This window comes from Vulpes vulpes, chromosome 8, assembly GCF_048418805.1.
Source record: "Vulpes vulpes isolate BD-2025 chromosome 8, VulVul3, whole genome shotgun sequence".
NCBI lineage: Eukaryota > Metazoa > Chordata > Mammalia > Carnivora > Canidae > Vulpes > Vulpes vulpes.
In genome coordinates, this window is record NC_132787.1 from 41,535,914 (window position 1) to 41,555,617 (window position 19,704).

Genomic DNA, 19,704 nt, shown 5'->3' on the forward strand with positions numbered 1-19,704 from the left:
TTGGTTCTTGCATGATACTTCTTTATTGATTCATGTATTTATTTCAGTCTGTAGCTGGAGGAGACCACAGGCAGAGAACAAGGGCTCCCTGCTCTCGGCCACCTGGCCTCAGAAGCTGGCCACCTAGCTCCTTAAGGCACAGGCCTGGGACAGTCCTCCACAGGCAGCAGGGGCCGAGAGACCTGCAGGCCAGGCAGCTCACCCCACTGTGTCCATGTGAGGGCAGTAACTAAACCTGAGTTTGGTGGGAAAGGGTGGTCGAGCCCCTAGGATTCCCAGTCATCCTCATCCTCGTCTCCAGGTGGCTGCTGTGGGGGAGGCAGAGGTGGGATGGAGTCTGACATTCGGGCAAAGGCTCCTCCTGGCCCCTCACTGGCTCCTGTCACAGGTCCTTTCCCAGAGATCCCTGGGAGGGCAGAGGTGGAGAGTGAGGGGGTGATTGGTTTGGGATACCAGTTCACCCAGCCCCTAGAAACTTAAGAACAGGACAAGAACGGCAGAATCTGCAAGATAGAAAACATCCTGAGACTCCCAGCCCAGGGAAGGCAGCCAGGCTCTGCTTCCTACCTTTACGCCTCATGACCAGCTTGTTAAAGAGATCTGACATCAGGTCCCCACCTTGGCTTGTGGCTCTCACTGTAACAGGAAAGCCATGGTAAGGAAGGATGAGGGGACCAAGGACAAAATCTGCCCCTGGGGTGACCCGTTCAGGGTTGGTCCTATCTCCTCTTTCTGCTCACTGTCAGCATACGCCAGCCCCTTCTAGCTACTCTGTGAGACATAGCAGGAAGTGTGAATGGCCCCATTGTACAAATGAGCAATCTGGCCCAGAGAGGCCGGGCAATCTGCCTGAGGTTGAGTGCAAAGCTCAGAAATTAAGCCGGGACTCAACCTCAGGAGGCCAGATCATTGTGGCTTTGTGCCCGGGTGCTCTGTTCAGGCTGCATTTAGGGTGCATGGCACGTGCAACCTGCAGCCTTTAGGGGGCCTGGAGAAGCAGGACTGAGCTGACCCTCCAGGTCCGTAGTCTCTACAGCAGCTTAGGGCCTCAGCCATGTCCCAGGACAGCTCCCAGCAGAATCTCAAGATTCTCTGTTGTCAATAGCTGGAGGCTCTGTCTCCTGTTAACTTAGAGCAGAAAGCTCTAAGCGGGCTACAAACCCAGGAAGGAACCCACAGCCCAGGCAAGAAAGGTAGGTATATTAGGGATGGCCACCCAGGGCTTCCTGCAGACACCCTGGGGAAAGCATGGGGCAGGTGGGCTAGGGGCTGCTCCTCTGACATTTGGGGTGATCAGGGAGTCTGGTGTTAGCTCCAAGAGAAGGTGGCCTTTTTCCTAGAGCCTTCCTACTGAAGCGGGCCAAGGCTCCCCTCACCTTGCTCCTGCTCCTTCTGTTTCTTCTTCTCCAGCTTGCGCTCCTTTACGCTACGGAGCTTGGCCTTGCCTATACCCCCAGCCTGGCGGATGGACTCCAGCAGGGTGGCCCGGCCACTGGAGGGGTCTACCACTTCCTTTGGAGCTCCTTGAATGGTAGCTGGGAAAGGCATGGTGAGAAAGAAGGCTGCTCAAGCCTGGCTGTGAGAATGGGCTCTTCCTCTTGAAAAAGGAAGCCAGTGGGTGAAGCTGAGCCCTGGGAGACTGTAAGCAGCCTGAATGCTGCCTGCATCTGCCTGAGCTTAGCCAGACCTATGGCCAGGCACCCCCGCCCCCCCCCGCCCCCGGTCCCTCTCTGACGCCACCTGGTTTAAGGGCCACCGCAGATGTACCCCGTGGGAGCCTCGATGTGTGGACAGTGTCTGAACTTGACACATGAGCCAACATGGGCTTTTTGTGCCACCTCTGGGTGCTGGAGATAGACTAGAGATGTCCTGCTAAAACTGAAATCCTGCAATTTAAAGATACGGATATTTTGTTGCTGGAGCTTTCCATTTTTTTTTTTTTTTTAGTAGCCACCCTTTTCCCATTGGTTTCAGTGGGAACCGGGGGCGGGGGGGTGCACCACAGCTCCACCTATCCACATCCAGACTCCTTCTGCCCTGGAGATGAGCCCCATCTCCAGGGGGCTCCAGACACAGTTTGAAAACCACTATTTCATGAACCCAGTGGAACAAGATTTTGACATCAGATCTATTCTGAAAGCCTATGGCCACTTAAACCTACAGAAAACCCTTCAGGGATCCAGAAATTGGAGGACCCCACAAAAAGCACATGCCCCCTCGCCCCTGACCCCCCTATGCACCCTGGTGCTGCTCCTACCTGAAGGAGACACACTGCCACTGCTGTCCTCCCTGGTACCTTGGCCAGGGGAGGCTATGGCCTGGGGTGGGGGTGGGGGAGCGCTGACCAGCACAGCTGGGGCTGGAGGAGGTGGGGGTGGTGGTGGCGGCGGCGGGGTGCTGTTAGTACCCCATCTTCCAGGTCTGAAACAGAAGTATGAGAAAGTGTGAGGTGCCAAGGGATGCAAGTGGCCAAGTAAGGGAGTTCCTGCCCAACTCCTGTTCTCTGCTCACCTGGCTTGAAAGTCTCAGCCACCTCTGTGTGGAAGGTGGGCAGCTCTGGAATGGTGCCAGGGGCGGAGGGGGCGATGCCGGGGCCCAGGTCAGCACTGTACATGAGGTCATCGGCAATGCCCGGCAGGTCGGGCAGGTAGGACGGCACATCAATCTCAGGCACTTGGCCCAGGTCAGGCACATAGAAGTAGTTTTCTGGAACCTGCAGGATTAGGTGGGGGCCTGAGGGGGCAGTCAGCAGGGTCTCGTGCATCCCCACACAAGGCAGGGGGTGAGTAGGGGCTCGACAGGCCCCTCACTAAGAGGATGCTGGTGGGGCCACATTCTAGTCCACTAAGAGGATGCTGGTGGGGCCACATTCTAGTCCACTATACCCCCTGCTCACAGGTATCATCCAGCTCTACCTGTTGCTCCAGCTGCTCCCTCTTGCTGATGGACAAAGGGGCATCGAACAGCTTCTCCTCTGTCTCTGCCCCCAGCATTACATGGGTCTTTGTCACAGCACCAGCCAGGGGGTCCAGGAAGACATACTTTTTGTACCTACGGAGTTGGGGTGGATGTCGAGCAGTCACACCATGTCTGCTCTAGGCCCATGGTCCTGCCCCATCTCTTACTTCATCAGAGCCAGTTAGTTTGTACTGTAGACTCTGAGGCCTTAAAAGGTAAATCAAACTGTTCGGCTCTGGGTTCCCGTGCCTATAGTCTTCTGTACTGAAGTGTCATGCCCCCAGGCTTCCCCACGATGCCAGGCCACCCAGCCACCCTTCCAGAGCCCCGCCATGTGCCGTACAAGTTCTCAGTGGTGTTGAATAGCAGCAATGAGCTGACGGAGCTGATGTTGCTGGGAAGACCCCCAAGCCCCTCCTCAGCCTCATCCTCAGGCTCTGGCTTGGTGTTCACACACACAGGGAAGTATTTCAGCTTCTCCTGGTGGGGGCAGGGGTGGTAATAAGGATAGTGGGTTGCAGTGCCATGACAAAGTAACCACCCATCCCAGTCCAAATCCTTTTAGGGGACAGAACCCTCAGTTCCTCCCCAACAGCCAGGGCCGGCCACCTTTGGTCACCCCCATCCCCCTTCAGTATATGAATCCTTCAGACCTGCAGGGCCCACTCATCCAGGGGGCGGTGCTTGCTCTGGATCCTATAGCGAGGGCGTCTCTGCAGTCCTGGGTCCTGGGCACCCGTGAAGATGGAATCGTACTCCTGTAGGCGTTCTGGGGCTGGGTATTTGGCACTGGAGAACACCTAGGGACACAGAGATCAGTTCTTAAGGGGCGCCTGAGATGCTCCAGAGTCCAGGGTGGGTCTGGGGAGGGTGGATCCTGAGCAGAAGGAAAGCTCGAGGTATGGCTGGACAAGGTGGCAGTGTGAGAAGCAGGGGGAGGTGGTAGGGATGGGGTTTCTGGGGGGTGCCTGCTGGCTGTGGGGACCGGGGCCACACGGTCTACCTTGATCGCCTTCTTGCTGCCCTTAATCTTCTCGATCTTGGCCTGGGCCAAGGAGACCCTCTCCCCAATGGCCTGCAGCTGCTTCCGGCTGAGCTCTACTCGTTGGGAGATCCTGCCATGGGGGAAAAAAAAAATCACAGGAGCTGAGGGCTGCTCCCCAAGTCCCTGCAGCCTCCTGCACCCCTGCTTCTACCTGCAAACTTGCAGAGCTGAGGGCTTAGTCAAGGGCCCTAGAATACAGTTTTACCTCCTTGTCATGGCTGACTTTGAACTGCCCAGGTGACCTCTGCACGAATCTCTAACCTGAAGGGTTTAGACATGAACTCTTGAGTTCTTGCAGTTCTGCATAGGAATGGGCAATCACCCTGGCCCCAGGGTGGTGTTGGGACATGCCATCTGTCAGGGACAGGGCTCCTGCCTCTAGGAGTTTACAGCCTCAAGCAGGGCAAGCAGAGAGAAAATCGCCATGACTCCTGTACATAATCGCCTATTTCCAGAGAAGAGAGCTCACAAGGATGAGTGATGGGCAAGGCTGGGCCTAGATTCAAGTCCCAGACCCATTCACAGAGAACTGCCCTGACACACAATATATGGCTCATGTGGGCAAATCCAAAGCCCGGTCACCATGGCCCTTGTGGTTGTGGTCAGGGTACTCACTCATAGGTTTCCACTCGCCCTTCTCGGATGAGCAGGCTCCAGTGACACCAGTGCCCTGCTATTCCCTGAATGTGCCAGATGTATTACTGCATGGCCTCTGCATCAAATGGAGTGCCCTCCCTGCAGACACCCATGTGGCTGGCTTATTCGCTTCACTGAGCTTCATTCCGTCCTCAATGCAGCCTTCCTGAACACTGACTCTAAAAATGCACCTGTCACTTGCCAACTTTTTTACAGAGCCACCTGATGTGCATCTACTGCCTAGGTGTGCTCCAATGGGGTAAGGGCTTGGCTTGGTTCCCTATTTTCCCAGGGCTGGCACCTGGAGAGGCTCCCTGAATGATTAACAACCACATGCTCTAAACGTAAATGCACATGAGCCCCACGCTGTTGCACATTACTGAGCAATGGCAAAATTCTCACTGCAGTGGTGACTGGCTAAATAGGGGCCAGGGTATCCTCCTCCCCATTGCTTCCCCACCTCTAAGAACACCAGCCCCTGCCCACGACCATCATGCTTCACATTCAGAGAGATCACATGTCGGCACTCACCTGGCAGGAGTGAGCCACAAATGAGAAACAAAGGCAGAACCGCCATCGCAAGTCTACAGGGAAAGGGTGGAGGCCACAGCAGATGGCAGAGGGGCCCCCTGTCTCTGGGGTCAGAAACTATGCAGCCAGGGAAGTCCAGGATTTCTTTAAAGGTTGAACAGTCAAGGCTCTGGACCAATCTTCCTATATCAACCCCCACCAACTACCCCTCCTCCCCAAGAACCCATGAGATCAGCCTGTTTCACAATCCAGGGGTCTTGGTTCCTGCAGTCTCCCTGATTATCCTGGCTCCTTGCAGTGCAGGGGGCTCTGAGGTGGGGGCCTGGGGTACAAATAGGTACTCCAAGCAGGTCAGTCACCCTTGACAGACTGGTCTGAGTAGGCGGCAAAGGAGATCAAAAGCACAGGGCAGAGTTTCCTCCCAGTGAGAGAATGCAGAACTTCCAGACTTGCATGAGCTCCATCTTTTCTGGCAGGAAGAAAGGTTTGCATCCACTGAGGAAAAGGCATGCACACTCACAAGCTACTTCCCCAGCTCCCAGCCCAGCCACTCTCTGCCCCTGGGTGCCAAAGCCCAAGTGAGGTTCACTGGTTCTAAGCCTGCTTGGCTTGACATCAACATGGAGCGTGGGAGGGACAGCAGGTCTGGAGAGGGACATAGGCTACTCTGTTCCGGCTCTTCCATCAAGGAGAGAAGGGCTGATCTAAGTTGCAAACAGAAAGCCTAACAAACCCTGGCAAAGTTCCAGAATGGATTATTAAATCAAGGGTCTGTAAGCACTTCAAGGAGAAAGAGGCAGATCCCAGGGGTCAGCATTGTTCTAAACTCACAGCATTTCTTTTTTTGACAGGGTTATTAGGCTGGTGTAGCAGGGGAAAACCTTAAGCACACCACATCTTGAGTCAGCAAGGTTTCTGATGGTTTCTCACAAAATCCTGTGGACAAGATGGAGCTGTGGGGGTTGGAGGAGAGCACATTTAGGAAAAAATCAGAGCCAGATGAGCAGCAGCACTCAAAGGGCACTGCTGAAGAATGGCCTGATTTCAGCCTCGCACAAAGGTCTCTGCCAGAGCCCCATCCAGCTCGTGCAACACCGGGTCACTAAACAGGAGGAGGGTCAAACAGTCTGCATGGAAAAATCTAGACTCAGATAATCTTGAGAGGCCGGAAGGATGGACTGCAGTCAACAAGATGAAGTTGACAAGGGATGAAGTCCAGCAATCAGGTGTAAAAAGTCCAGGGTGCAAATACAGAAGATGGAGGGTTAGCTTGAGGTTTTGGATAGCTAGAGCTTGGTATGAGCTAAAAAGTGTGTTCAGCAGCTTAAGAAGGAAGTGTGATCTTGGGGCACATAGCTCCATGTCCCTCCTCCCTTCCTTCAGTAAACAAGGGTCCTCAACACTCTGGAGGCAGTAGAGAGAAAATAGACCCCAGATTAATAAACTAATCTAATGCTGGGTCCCAGCCTCTCCACAGCAGTGTTCCCTTCAATCCAGTCCACATTTTAAGATGCTGCTGAATTCCTACTAGACTCTAGGGTCTGTCTTACTCACTGCTATGCCTCAAACACCTGGGACTGTGCCTGACATGTAACAAATACTGGTTGGATGAAAAGTGACAGGTGAAAGAACATTCAAAGGAGGGTGATGAGGACGGTGAGGGGGTGAGACACTCATGTCTTACAAAGACAACTGAAGGCTATTCTGGCTACAGGTGCGGTGAAGTGGAGAGTATGGTAATTCCTTCCAGATATCAAAACCCTCACAAGTGCTGTCAGGTGGAAAAACGACTGGACTTATTCTGTCGCCCAGGAAGGCGGCAGGAGGACCAGTGGGTGGAGTCATAAGGAAGATCTCGATTCTGCACACAGAAAACTTTCTATTAAATAGCTACACAGCTCTGCAAACCACATTCCAGTAGGATGACCACCTGTCAGGAATGCTCCAGGGGAGACTGTTGTGTGGGGCAAAGGAAAGAAGACAGGATTTCCAGAGTTCTTTTCCTATGCAAGAGCCAAGACGACAGGATTTCCAGAGTTCTTTTCCTATGCAAGAGCCAAGAAGACAGGATTTCCAGAGTTCTTTTCCTATGCAAGAGTCAAGAAGACAGGATTTCCAGAGTTCTTTTCCTATGCAAGAGCCAACAAGTTACAGCCTGCCTGCTCAAAGCCCCCAGAGTCTAATCTCTAATGGTCAGAGCCATGGTGCCAAGAGTGCAGACCACAGGTCCAAGGCTCTCACTGGCAGGCAGGGGCAGTGCAGAAGGCAGCATTACAAAGGACCAGAGGCCACATGAGGCCAGGACGGAGTGCCATGACCCATTAGCAGTGCCCCCCACCAGGGTGGAAGAATAGTGGCAAGAGGGGGGTTTGTTTGCCATTCCTAACCTACGCCCCCTGGCTTGGTGGTCTGCTTCAAGGCAGCTCAGTTTCCAACCTTATCACTGAAGCCATGTCCCCAAATCACGTCTGCCATGGGGCTGCCTTTGTCATTGTCAGGGACAGAACTGGTTCAGTCAGTCTGCTCAGAGCCTAGGACAGAGAGGACTCAGTAACACACATCTGCCCTCAGGGAGGTTGCAGTCTCCCAGGGACAAGAGACTACTAGGCCCCACAAACCTAAGGGTTTAACATCTGCTTAGCAGCAGCATGACCTGGAGCAAGTCATGTAACTGGCCTGTGCCTCAGACTTCTTCGGCTGCAAAACAGGGTTGGTGACATCTATCCACAGAATTACTATAAAGGTTAAAATGAGCAACTGTGTGCCTATTGTCCCATACTAGGGGTACTTCAGTAACATCTGCTATTCCTACCCACAAGATTAGGAAGGATGAGGGGCTCCAGGCACTTGGAAGAAAGTAAGAAGAGGCGGTGCTGAGCAGAGGAGGAAGGGGATGTTCCAGGCCCAGGAAACAAGCCCTTCACACAGGACCCCAATGGAGGCAGTGATCCCCCATGGAGGCAGTGTGCACGGCAACAGTGCAGCCCCTTTGGCTGGGGTGGGCGGCACTCACCCAAGCACCATAGGGACCTCCTAGCATGGGAGAGGGAGGGGACAGGGGGGCCAGGACCTTGCCTGGGCTCCTAGTCCCCACCTCCAACGAGGACCCCCATTCCCTCACAGCCGATTTCCTGTCACGGCCCCTGGGTGATCAGCAGGCCCTCCTGCCTTCCAACCTTCCCAGAGCGGCTGCTGGGGAGGGAAGCACAATTCCTGCCCAGAGCTGCTGCTTCTCTTCCCCTGGCCTGTCCTGTCCCTTGGCCTTGTGACCCAGGACCTGCTCTAGTGTTACCTCCCCCACTCACCACTCTCACCGGTGAGATTAGGAATAATCTGCTAATTATGCAGGCAGCTGACTGAGCCTTCCTAACCTTGGGAGCCACCAGGTGCCAATCAGGACAGAGGGAGGAGGGGAGAGAAGGCAGGGAAGGAGGGGGGTGGGAAAGAGCCAAAGAAGGGAGGAAGGAGGGGTTGGAAAGACAAAGGAGAGGAGGAGGAAAAGCTCTGCAGAGAAAGGGAATCCTTCCCCAGGCAGTGGCTCCCCAGGTGAAGTGGCAACTGGGACAGCACCCCAACTTCCACAACACATGGAAGCTGTCCAGCTCCTCTTTGCCACCCTAGCCCTCCTCTGCCTCGTCATCTCAGTCATGTGAAGCAGGTGACGTCTCCGGGCAGCTATTTTGGGGCCTGGGTTCTCCCAGGTGAAGATGGGGGCAGGTGAGGGAACGATCTGATCCAGGCAGGGAGAGCCGTGGGTCCAGGAGCGCCAGTGGGTCCAGGAGCGCCAGAGAGGCACTTGTCATTCTCTTCAGGCTCCCCGTGGCTCCTGCTGTGGCAGAGTAGGAGGAAGGAGGCCAGCTCGGAATGCTGATTTTCCAAGAGCTCACCTACCTGCGGAACTGGGCACAGCCACCTGGGGCTGAGCGGCTGGACCAAAATGGGGGAACGGGCAGGCGGGGGCGGGGCGGGGGGGGGGTATAGACTGAAAGCCAGCTGCCTCTTCTTTTGCAGGAGGTATCCAAGCAGGTGGAGTAAGTTTGAGGGGGAAGTTTCCAAGCCAGGGTCACTTCCCCATTGCAAAAGTCCATGGAAGATGAATACCCCACGAGGAGTGTGTTGACTGCTGCAGGACAGAGGAGGGGGGGGCGGCCCGGCAGGTGAATGAGGCTGGGCCTGGGCACGCCCCACTCCCACTACCCCTGGCCCCTTCCTTTATTCCTCTTGTTCCCAATCTGTCCTCATTATTTCCTTTGGAATGTCTCTTATCCAGCCCTCCCTGCCTGCAGCTCCCTGGGACTGCAGCATCACCCCAACAGGCCTGGAGTGCAGCAAGAGCCCCCAGTGCGTCCCTGGGAGCCGCCCTCTCCCAACTGGCCACTCTGTGCGAGCTGCCCGCTCAGCTTTCCCTAAGCTCTTCTGCTGCACCTTTCCATGCTCCAGAACCTCTAGTGGCTCCCTACGAGGCCTGAATCAAGTGCAAAGCCCTGGCCCGGTGGGGAAGCCCCAGGGGCCCTTCCTTCCTTATCCCAACTGTTCACACACCACCATCCTCCGCCCCACTCCCTCTGCCATGGTGCATCCCCACAGAGCACAGAAAGGAGGGAGAGGCCAGCTCCCAAAGGTGCACAGTCAGAGGGGAAGCAAGGCCTGCAGACGTGCAGTGCAGAAAGCTGACTTCACACCCTGTTCTGCAGCGAAAGCGCTTAATATATGGGGGTAAGCTGCAATGTCTATACTCCTAGGACAAAACATCCCCGTTCAGGCCAGCCTCCCCTGTGGAGCATGGGTAACACCATGTACCCCATTCAAGCCTCTGAGCCTTTGGCTTCCATTTCTAGACCCCACCAGATGACCTGTACACTCAACATTCCTACCCCTGCCTAACTACCACCTGCCCTTCCTAGGGCCCAGTCCATGCCCCCCTCCTTTAGGAGGCCTTCCCTGACCCACATGTGGTAGGCATGCAGGTTTCCTCTCTACCATCCACTCCTTCCTTCCTCAACTAAGGGCCCTCATTTCACCTCGGGGAACCTACTGCTCCCATAGTCTCAGTCCCTGGACTGAGGGGTGGGGCTCAATCCAGGCCTCATGAGTACTGCATGTAACGGGGTCTAAGCCAATCAGTGTGTCATGCCCTCTGCCCTGCAATGGACTCTGGGATAAGACATAAGAACTCGGCCAGGAAAAAAAAAAAAAAAGAACTCGACCAGGCCAGCAGGCCTTCAGAGGGGATGCTCACACAGAGGGTTTCCCTCTTTCCTCCTGGGCCCGAATGTAAGTGCACGAGCTCTGGCCCTGCTGGAGAGCAAGGCCCTTCTGGGAATGGGGCCAACCAGAAGCAGCAAGCTGGGACAGAATGAAAGAAAAGTCAGGTACTGATGACATCAGTGAAGCCCTGCAACTCCAAATCCCGCTCCGCTGATTGGTTACTATTTGCTTAAACTGGTTCGGGGAGTTGTGATTGATGAATGTGCCACCAATTCTTACTTAATTTGTTCTCTTCTCTAGATCCCTAGAAGCTTACACAGTTCACGTTACACAATTAAGAATCCATCTAGACTTACTGTTTTCCCATTCCAGACCACGAGATCCTGGAGGGCAGGAACCAGGTTGTACGCATCATCAGGACCTGGTGGGTCCAGCAGGTTTGGCACACGGTGGAAGGTCAGCAGAGTGACTGGGGAAACTGGGCTCAGCTACGGGGCTCCTGAGAGGCGCCCTAACCTCCCTGGACCATGCCTACCCACTCGGAGGGCCCATAACACATTGTCTTCTCCCAGGAGATAGATCCCCTGCCCCCTCCTCATTCCATGGACGGGCACGGGGACACGAAAGTGTCTACAGGTGCCGAATACCAGGAAGGGAAAGGAACGTACGCTAAAAGTCCAGGGCTCCCTTTAGAGAAAGGCAAGCAATAACTACAATCCTGGTGAGAAAACACGTTTCTGACGGATTGCTTTTTGCCTCCATTCCAGTCACTGGGCACGGGCTGTCTATAATCCGGGACTAATGGCTCTTAAAGGCCTGTGTTCTCTCGCTGATGTGATCCTTGGGCCTAGAAAGCACAAATATAAGCACAAAAAGGGCAGATAACACTTTCCATTACTATTGGTAGCAAGTTAATGGAGGGCCAGCACAGGCAGCAGAGGAGCAGAGCTGACAGCAGATAAAAAGAGGGAACGTTGGGGCACCTGGGTGGCCTAGCGGTTGAGCGTCTGCCTTCGGCGCAGGTCGAGATCACGGGTCCTGGGATCGAGTCCTGCACTGGGCTCCCCACAGGGAGCCAGCTTCTTCCTCTGCCTGTGTCTCTGCCTCTCTCATGAATAAATAAATAAAATCTTTAAAAGGGGGGAGGGATGTTTACTGAATGCTTACTAGAAGCCAAGTGCTTTAATTCTTTAATAAGTTTTAGTTTATTTAATCTTCAATGCAATTCAATGAGGAAGGCAGCATCATTAATGCCATTTTGTAGATGGGAACACTGAAGCTTAGACAGATTAAGTAACTTGCTCAAGTTTACAGGACAAGCAAATGAGGAAGCCAGACTGGGGCCCTGCTTGGGCTGCTCCAGAGCCAACTCCCTTAAGCACTTTAGGGCACTGCCCCCTGGATACATTTATATTCTGGATTGGCTCGGGGCAGGTAGGTGAGTTGGTGGGCAGGTCAAAGGCTACAGAGTAAGAGGGTCTGGTGTTTATACCAAGTCCAACTAGACACAGTGAACCCATTTTCTGCCCCCACTGGGGAAGGCTTCCCAGAGGAGGCCAGCTTCCGGTGGTGAAGGGGAGGTTGCATGGTGAAGTAGCAGGGGTTTCCTGGTCTGGGGTACACACAGGGATGTGTGAGGGGGACTCAGACTATGGGAGGGACCTTAATCAGACAAATACTTCACACTGGGTAGGTAAAAGGTCCCAATGTGAAGGCATGGTGTAGGCACCAGGAAGAAAATCTAAGTAAGCCCCATCTCAGGCTTTTTCTAGCCAGAGAAAGACAGGGACCCATATGCAGGCCAAAACCTGGGACCTTTGCAAGGAACAGCAAAATCATTAATTCATGTTAAATAACACTGAGTGAAAATCATTCTAGCCCAGGGATTGTGCCAGATAACCATACTCCCACTCAAAACCATCAATCACCCCTAAGGCTCTGCATAACTCACTGGTTTCTGGTCCCCCTCAGCTCTCAACTCTCCTTGCTCCAGTCACATTCAGGCTTCCATTCAGGTCCTATTCACCTCAGGGCTTCAGCTCATGCCTTTCTTTCTTTCTGGAATGTTCTTCTCAATCTACCCCCTTAAAATAACTCCTACTCACCCTTCAGAGTTTCCCATATGTGTTTTCCTCATATACGCCTTTCCCCTGGACCACATCAAGCCTCCTGTTACCAGTTCCTATAGTACCTTCTCTTCCTTCCCAGACACACAGTCATAATTCCAGAGTCTAGAGCCATAGTACCCGGGTGTGAGCCCTGGCTCTGCCACGTGGGCAAGTCTCTTAGCCATTTCTGTTTCCTCCTCTATAGAATGGACAAACCAGCACCTCCTCACAAAGTTGTTCTGAGGGGTAAATGAGTTAATATACTTAGATCGGCAGTAGCATATGGTTCCTGCTATATGAACATCAGTTTTCACAAAACTACTTCATAAACAGGTCTCAACCACAACAGCAAAGACCCAATCCTGCCATTGGTTAGAGTCCATCTGTCCCAATGGAGTGCAGGCTTCCCCACTCTCCACAGCACAGCATTCCCATGAAACCTCTTATAAGCGGAAATGGCATGAAGCGAAAAAGCAATCATCATCTCATCAAAATGAGAGTCCACTTCAGATATCTTTTGGTTACTAAAGACAGGTACGAGTTTTCATAAAAGCAAAGTGGCAGAAGGCAAACTTGGATAGTGGGGGAATCCTGTATACTCTCTAGCTGAAGCAGGGACGCTGCCCTACTCACTGCTGCTGTAAGCAACTAAGGAGAGCAGCATGGTGCCTGGAAGTGTTGAGGGTATGAGTGATACGCAGGAAGGAGTAAGGGCACAGGCACCCACCCCCCGCCCCCGTGGGAGAAGGAGCAGAAGTTGGGAAAGGAGTACCACCCTTGGAGCCCGTGGATCCACAGGGAACTGGGGGGCTAAGTGGGACACTAGGCAGTGAGCTGCTATGAACACTTAGAAAGAACTTCTAGGGCAGCCCGGGTGGCTCAGTGGTTTAGCGCCGCCTTCAGGCCAGGGCCATATCCTGGAGACCTGGGATTAAGTCCCACATCAGGCTCTCTGCATGGAACCTGGTTCTCCCTCTGCCTGTGTCTCTGCCTCTCTCTCTCTCATAAATAAATAAAATTAAAAAAAAAAGAAAGAACTTCCAAGTTGGGCCCCTGGGACACAGGGAAGGCACTGAAATAACCAAGAATCAGCAAAAAGGCTGCTCCCGGAGGGTGCACTCTGACAGCCCAGCCTCCAATCAGGTGTGGGGCAGGGGCGGAGCACCCACCTGCTAAAGATGTCTCCAGAGACCTTCTGTAGGTACTGCAGGGCATCCGCCATCTGCTGGATGGCCTCCTCCCGCCGCAGGTCTGGCTGGATGAGGGGCACTGCATAGGTCTGCCCTGCCAACGAGTGCTGGGTCCTCATGGGAGTCATGGTGCCTATGGGTGGAAACCAGAGCATGAGGACTGCCCATACTCATCCATCACAGGGTAAAGTGCTGGGAGAAGAGAGCCCAGCCCCCCACCACAACTGTCTGCCACAGGTCCTGCCGGTGCAGGCAGGGAGTGGAAGGCAGAAAACCAGCTGGGAGGCCAGGAGCTCTGAGGAGCTGGTACTCTGCTGATGCTTGTTGAGTAAATGAGGGCAGGAAAATGGTAGCGACACCAGAGACTGAAGAGAAGCAGTCAGAGAAGGTGGTGCTTGCTGCTCTGCTAGGCACCCTTTCCATACATTCTCTCAGTTCAACCTTCCAAGCCTGGAGGAACAAAAAAGAAACCCTGGCTGCAGAGTTAAAAAGAGGGATGGACTGGGGGGGGGGGGGGGTGGGATGTGGAGGGCTGCGTCAAGTGCCAAATGATACCCAGGTCTGGAAAAGCACAGGAAATGTGGACTCGTGGGTTTTTTTCACTTTGACCCCGAGGAACTCAAGATCTCCTGAGACAGGAGAGGTAACGGGTGGTGACTCTGCATACTCGAGTGTCTGGGCTCTGCTCCCCCAGGCTCCAACTAAGGGGGGGCCAGGAGGAAGGAGGGGCACGTGGGGGTGAGGGACAAGAAGGAAAAACACTCCTTCCAATTGCAAGATGAGGGCAGAGTCTATTTATACTGGGTTTAATTAACTCTGCTCCCTGGTGCCACTAAAGCAGCAATCACACTGCAGACGGCACTGATTTGATTGGCAAGACACATAGCAGACAGAATATTAAGGCACCGGGCCCCTATAAATAGGCCTAATCAGAGCCCCTCCATAGAAGAGGGCAAGGAAGATATTAATCAGGCCTGGCGCTGAGGTACAGGCCTGTTCTCTGAGGCACCATGTTGGGGCCCCCGACTGCAACAGAGGTGGAGGTAGAGCAGGGTAAAGTGCGACACGGAGGGCCTGGGAGGCTTCATTTGGGCCTAAAGCACTGTGTGACGTGACCGTGGGCAAGCTGCCTTCTCTGAATCTCTGATTCTTGCCATTTCTCGCTCTGCAGAGAAGTGGTTATTCCCAATGCAGCACACAATCTTCTCCAAGCGGGAGCTTACTCCCCTGCTCCCTCTGCTGGCCTCCCCAGCCCTTCCTTCTACCCCTGCTTGCTCTCTCCTGCCTGCCCACACCAGGACCCTTCACTGTCTGAAAAGACCCGTCTGCTCTTCCACTATTTTTCTTCAGCAGCGACATCCTCAGGCTTCCCATTCCCAAAGCTGCCAAGAGTCCTCCTCAGGGCGGGGGAGTTATTCCCCATGTCCCCACTTCTCTTTCCTCCTAGCAAATGACCAAAGTGGGGCCAGCTGATGCCTAACCCAGAAACCCAACCCTCTGAGACCACCACAGTCAAGAAGACTCCCCACTTATATTCATATTGATGCAAATTTGCTGGCACTCTAACTTAATTCTGTACCTCAGTTTTCCCATCTGTAACATCGGGAGAGGGTAAAGGGTAGAAGATACTTTCTGTGCTCATCTTGAGATGCATTCTTTGTGAGTTACCCCAAATGTGTGCATGTGTACGTGCATGTGAGGGGGTAATACAAGGACAAATCTCAACAAGGAAGTAGCAGGTCCCTTCGAGAATTAAGAGACTGAGAACAGCTGCTTAGTGGTTTACTCATTCTGTCTCCAAACATCTACTAATCAACTATTAGATGCCAGCCATGATGAAAACAAAGATGAATAGGACACTATGCTAGCCATAGAGACAGCCTCAAAAACAAACACCATGTGATGAGTGCTCTAAGTCAGGCACAATACACTGCTAGGGAAGAAGCTGAGGACGGAGCTGCCCGTCCCTCCAGAGGTTAGGGGAGTCAGAAAAAGCCTCTTGGCAGAAATGGCCTCCCAGTGCAGGGACAGCATGCCAGGCAGAACAACTTGAACCAAGGTGTATAAAGAATGGCAGGTGGTCTTGAGTGATCAGGGTATAACTACCTTGGGCCGTCAGCAGGGAAAAATCGAGGCCAGACGGTGATAAACACTGCATACCACAGCAGGAGGTCTGGGCTGAAGCCCTGAGGCCTGTACTGTCCAGTATGGTAGCCACTAGCTGCATGTGGCTATGGAGCCTGTGAAAAGTGGCCTACCCAAGCTGAGGTGTAGTTTAAGTGTAAAACACACACCAAATTGCAAAGACTTACTAGGGAGAAAAAATGTAAAATATCCCATTAAAATGTCTATATTAGGGACGCCTGGGTGGCTCAGCAGCTGAGCGGCTGCCTTCAGCTAGGGTCATGACCCCAGGATCCCAAGGTCGAGCCCTAGTCGGGCTCCCTGCACGGAGCCTGCTCCTCCCTCTCCCCATATTTCAGATACTCTGGGTTAAAGAAAATCTATTACTAAATTGATATCACCCGTTTCTTTTTACTTGCCAGATCGCGGTGTATGGCTCACATCGTATTTCTACTGGGTGGCACTGCCTCACAGAGTCTGGTGAAAACCATGGAGGCTCCCAGACAACCAGCCCCTCAGCGCTGCTTACAATTCGGGACGTGCAGGGAGCCCTGCCGCAAACCAGCGCCGCAAACCAGCGCCGCAAACCAGCCCCGGCCGCGCAGCTCCCGGGGCCTCCAGCCAGGCCGACAGCAGCGCCCCGGGCGGGCAGGAAGCGAGCGCGGCGAGGGCGGGGCGAGGTCAAGCGGAGGCCCCGGAGGCGAGAGGCCTGCGACCGAGGGGTCCGAGGGCTCGGTTCGGCCCGCTCGCAGGGTCCGCGGCCCGGGGGGCGCGGAGGCGCCGAGGGTCACGGGAGCCCGCGGCCCCGACGGGAAGAGGGCTGGAGCCTGGGGCCCCGAGCCCGGGCGCGCCTGGCCCGGAGCCCGCCGCCCCCCTCCGCGGCCCGCCCGGCCCGCTCCTCACCTGCGCGCCGCCCGCCGCCCCGGCCTCCGCGCTTCCGCCGCGCCCGCTCCGCCGGGTCCTGGCGCCGCCGCCTCCCGCCTCTCCGCCTCTCGGGGCGGCCCGGCCCCGCCGCCCCCGCCCGCCCGCCCGAGGCCCCGCCCGCCCGCCGCCTTCCGCTCGCGCCCGCCCCTCGCGCGGCCCCGGAACGGCGCTCCCCGCGGCCTGGGCTTTGCCTCCGGGGCGGGCGGGCGGGCGGAAGCCGAGCGGGGCGACGGCGGGGCGGCGGGATCCCCGGGCTCCAGGTCTGGTCGCCTCCGCGGGGCTGCTGGCGCGGCTGGACACCGGCCTCGGGCCCAGGCCCGCCGCCCGCCCTGCGCCGGCTGCCTCACGCGGAGGGCCGGGGCCGCGCCCTCGCCCTCGCCCTCGCCCTCGCCCTCGCCCTCGCCCTCGCCCTCGCCCTCGCCCTCGCCCTCGCCCTCGCCCTCGCCCTCGTGGGGCGCCCGCCCACCCGCCGCCCCGCCGCCGCCCCCCGCTCCCCGCTCCTCGGCCCCGCACCGCCAGGCGCCCAGGCCCCGCTTCTGTGCCGCGTCTCCTTCCGCCGCTTGCACGGCCTCAGTGCAATCTCGGCACTGCCCCAGCCACGGTGCAGCCCTGGAAGTCTTTGACGCGTCACTTTGGGATGGCAGGAGAGTCCTGGAGAAAGTTGTGATGTCCAAGTGTGCGACAACGTGGATGTACCCAATGCCGCTTAAAAAGAACTGAGATGGTACATTTCTGTTATGCACGTGGCACAACAATAAAAAAATAAATAAAAGCCAGGCAGTATTTTGACAAGACTAAACAAAAAGTTAAGGATGCGAAAGGAACCATCCGTTCACAGATCCCGCAGCCCTCCCTCCGGAAATCCATTTCCTCCTCTCAAAGTTCTTGGCCTCTGTCTTTTAGGGTTGCTGATACAAATGCAGAACACCAAATTAACTTGAATTTCAGATAACAACAAAAATGAATATATGGATAGATGTGACCCAAACTAAGCATGAGACACAGTTACGCTTAAAAAATTAAGTACTGTTTATTTGAAATTCAAAATTAAGTAGGTGATGTTTTTGTTTGCTAAATCTTACAAACTTACTCTCTTCTTAGAACTCTTAATGTTGTCCTCTTTCCCTGCTGCCCACCCCCTTTGCAGAGTTAGGTTAAATAGTCTTTTTTGACAAGAACATTCCAATTCTGCTGGCTGCAGCGTATGATCCCTATCGGTGAGGAAGAGGTGGGTTTCCACCTGTATTGTAGACTGAATATTTGTGTCCCCCACCCCACCCAAACTAATATATTGAAGCACTAACCCCCAGTTTGATGGTGTTTGGAGATGAGGCCTTTGGGAGGTAATTAAGGTTAGGTGAGGTCATGAGGGTGGGACCATCATGGTGAGATTAGAGCCCTGAAAAGACAAGACACCAGAGAGCTTGCTCTCTCCACCACAGAAGGACACAGCAAGAAGATAGCCATCTGCAAGCCAGGGAGAGAGTTCTCGCCAGGAACCAAATTGGCTTGACACCTTGATTTTGGATTTCCAGCCTCCAGGAGGGTAAGAAATAAATGTATGCTGTTTCCACCACTCAGCCTATGGTATTTTGTTTTTGATGAATACAACCTGCAAACACATTTTCTCCTCACTCCACCTGAGCAATGACTGAACAGGTTTTTAAAATTTTTTTTTTTAAGGTATTCAAAACACATCAAAGCAGGGGAAGTGTGCCATTCAGGAAGGAGAGCATACAGGCTTGGGGCTCTGCCACTCATTCTTTGTGCAACTTCGGGCAAGTCATTTATAAATCGGGCTTAAGACTGCTTGCCCTGCCCCCTTCTGAAAGCTGCAGAGGAAGAATATGTAAAGATTTGTGATCTGTAAAGATTATTCGTACGCAAAAGGAAATTTGTATGTGCTCCGGAATGTTTGTCTACACACACACACACACACACACACACACACACACACACACCGCCACTGCCCTATATCAAAACTGGCTGTGTTTTCTCACAAAAGTGCTGCTAGATGGCACCCCCCAACCCAGACCATCCAGTTCATAAAAGTTCTTTACCTAATCTACTGATAGGCTCATCCCACACCTGATTTTTTTTTTTTCCACACCTGATTTTAAAGATTTCCTAGGAGCTGGATTGCAAAGACATTTAACCTCAGCCATTGAAGCTGCGGTGGGAATCCTTGACCTCGGTCATCAGGGCAAAGAAAAGCTAACTGTCATCCTATTGTGTGAACACTGAGGCCATCCCTGCCCTTGCTGGCCTGTTGTGTGACTCCATTTATAGGAGATATCCAGGATAGGGAAACCAGAGGGACAGAATGCAGGTTGGTGTTTGGCAGGAGCTGGGGCGGGGAGAGGATTGAAAGTGGCTGCTGACAGGTGCAAAGTTTTATTTTGGGGGTGATGGAAACGTTTGGGAGTTACATAGAAGTGGTGATTGCGCAGCACTGTGAAGGTACTAAACACTACTGAATTTTTCCCTTGAAAATGGCCCATTTTATATGACTTTCTCCTCGTTTAAAAATAAATGATGGTAGGGTCTGGGAAGTGCTGTGTAAGCTCCAATTATTTTCCTAATGCATTCCTGGACTTCTCTGATGGAGGGCCCAGCCTGTGGTCTTTTGCTTTTGTAGCCTCCTCCGTGTGGAGTGTGTACTGGATGTGGGATGGAGTCAGAAAACTCGAGAGCTTGAAAATACCTCAGAGATCATAGAGCCAATGCTCCGCTGATGGATGAGAAGAGGGGCAATAAGGCCACAGGCTGCTGACCTTTTCTGTGTGGCTGAGGAGGACATGACCGCATCCCTGGTCCCCATCCTCTCAGCACACAGGGAATGCATGATTGCGAGTGTGATTGTGTTTCCATCTACGCAGTGGAGGGGAGCACAGGGCACTCAGGAGCTCAGAGCATTCAGGGGCGCTTTCAGTAGTGCCAAATAGAAACCTCGTTCCAAGGTTTAAGCGTTAGGAGTTTC

At 54.0% G+C, this 19,704-nt stretch overlaps 1 protein-coding gene across 1 annotated transcript; it reads right to left on the reverse strand.

The window, feature by feature from the left end:
* Nucleotides 1–4: 4 nt before the first annotated feature.
* LOC112917401 (WASH complex subunit 1) lies at nt 5–16,856 on the reverse strand. The gene is given in 12 exon segments (XM_072766252.1): nt 5–406; nt 568–636; nt 1,377–1,535; nt 2,258–2,390; nt 2,393–2,421; nt 2,512–2,713; nt 2,916–3,051; nt 3,302–3,438; nt 3,612–3,758; nt 3,962–4,073; nt 13,656–13,809; nt 16,704–16,856. Coding segments are annotated over 11 exon segments (1,413 nt in total). The 5' UTR covers nt 13,805–13,809; nt 16,704–16,856; the 3' UTR covers nt 5–266.
* Nucleotides 16,857–19,704: the final 2,848 nt, after the last annotated feature.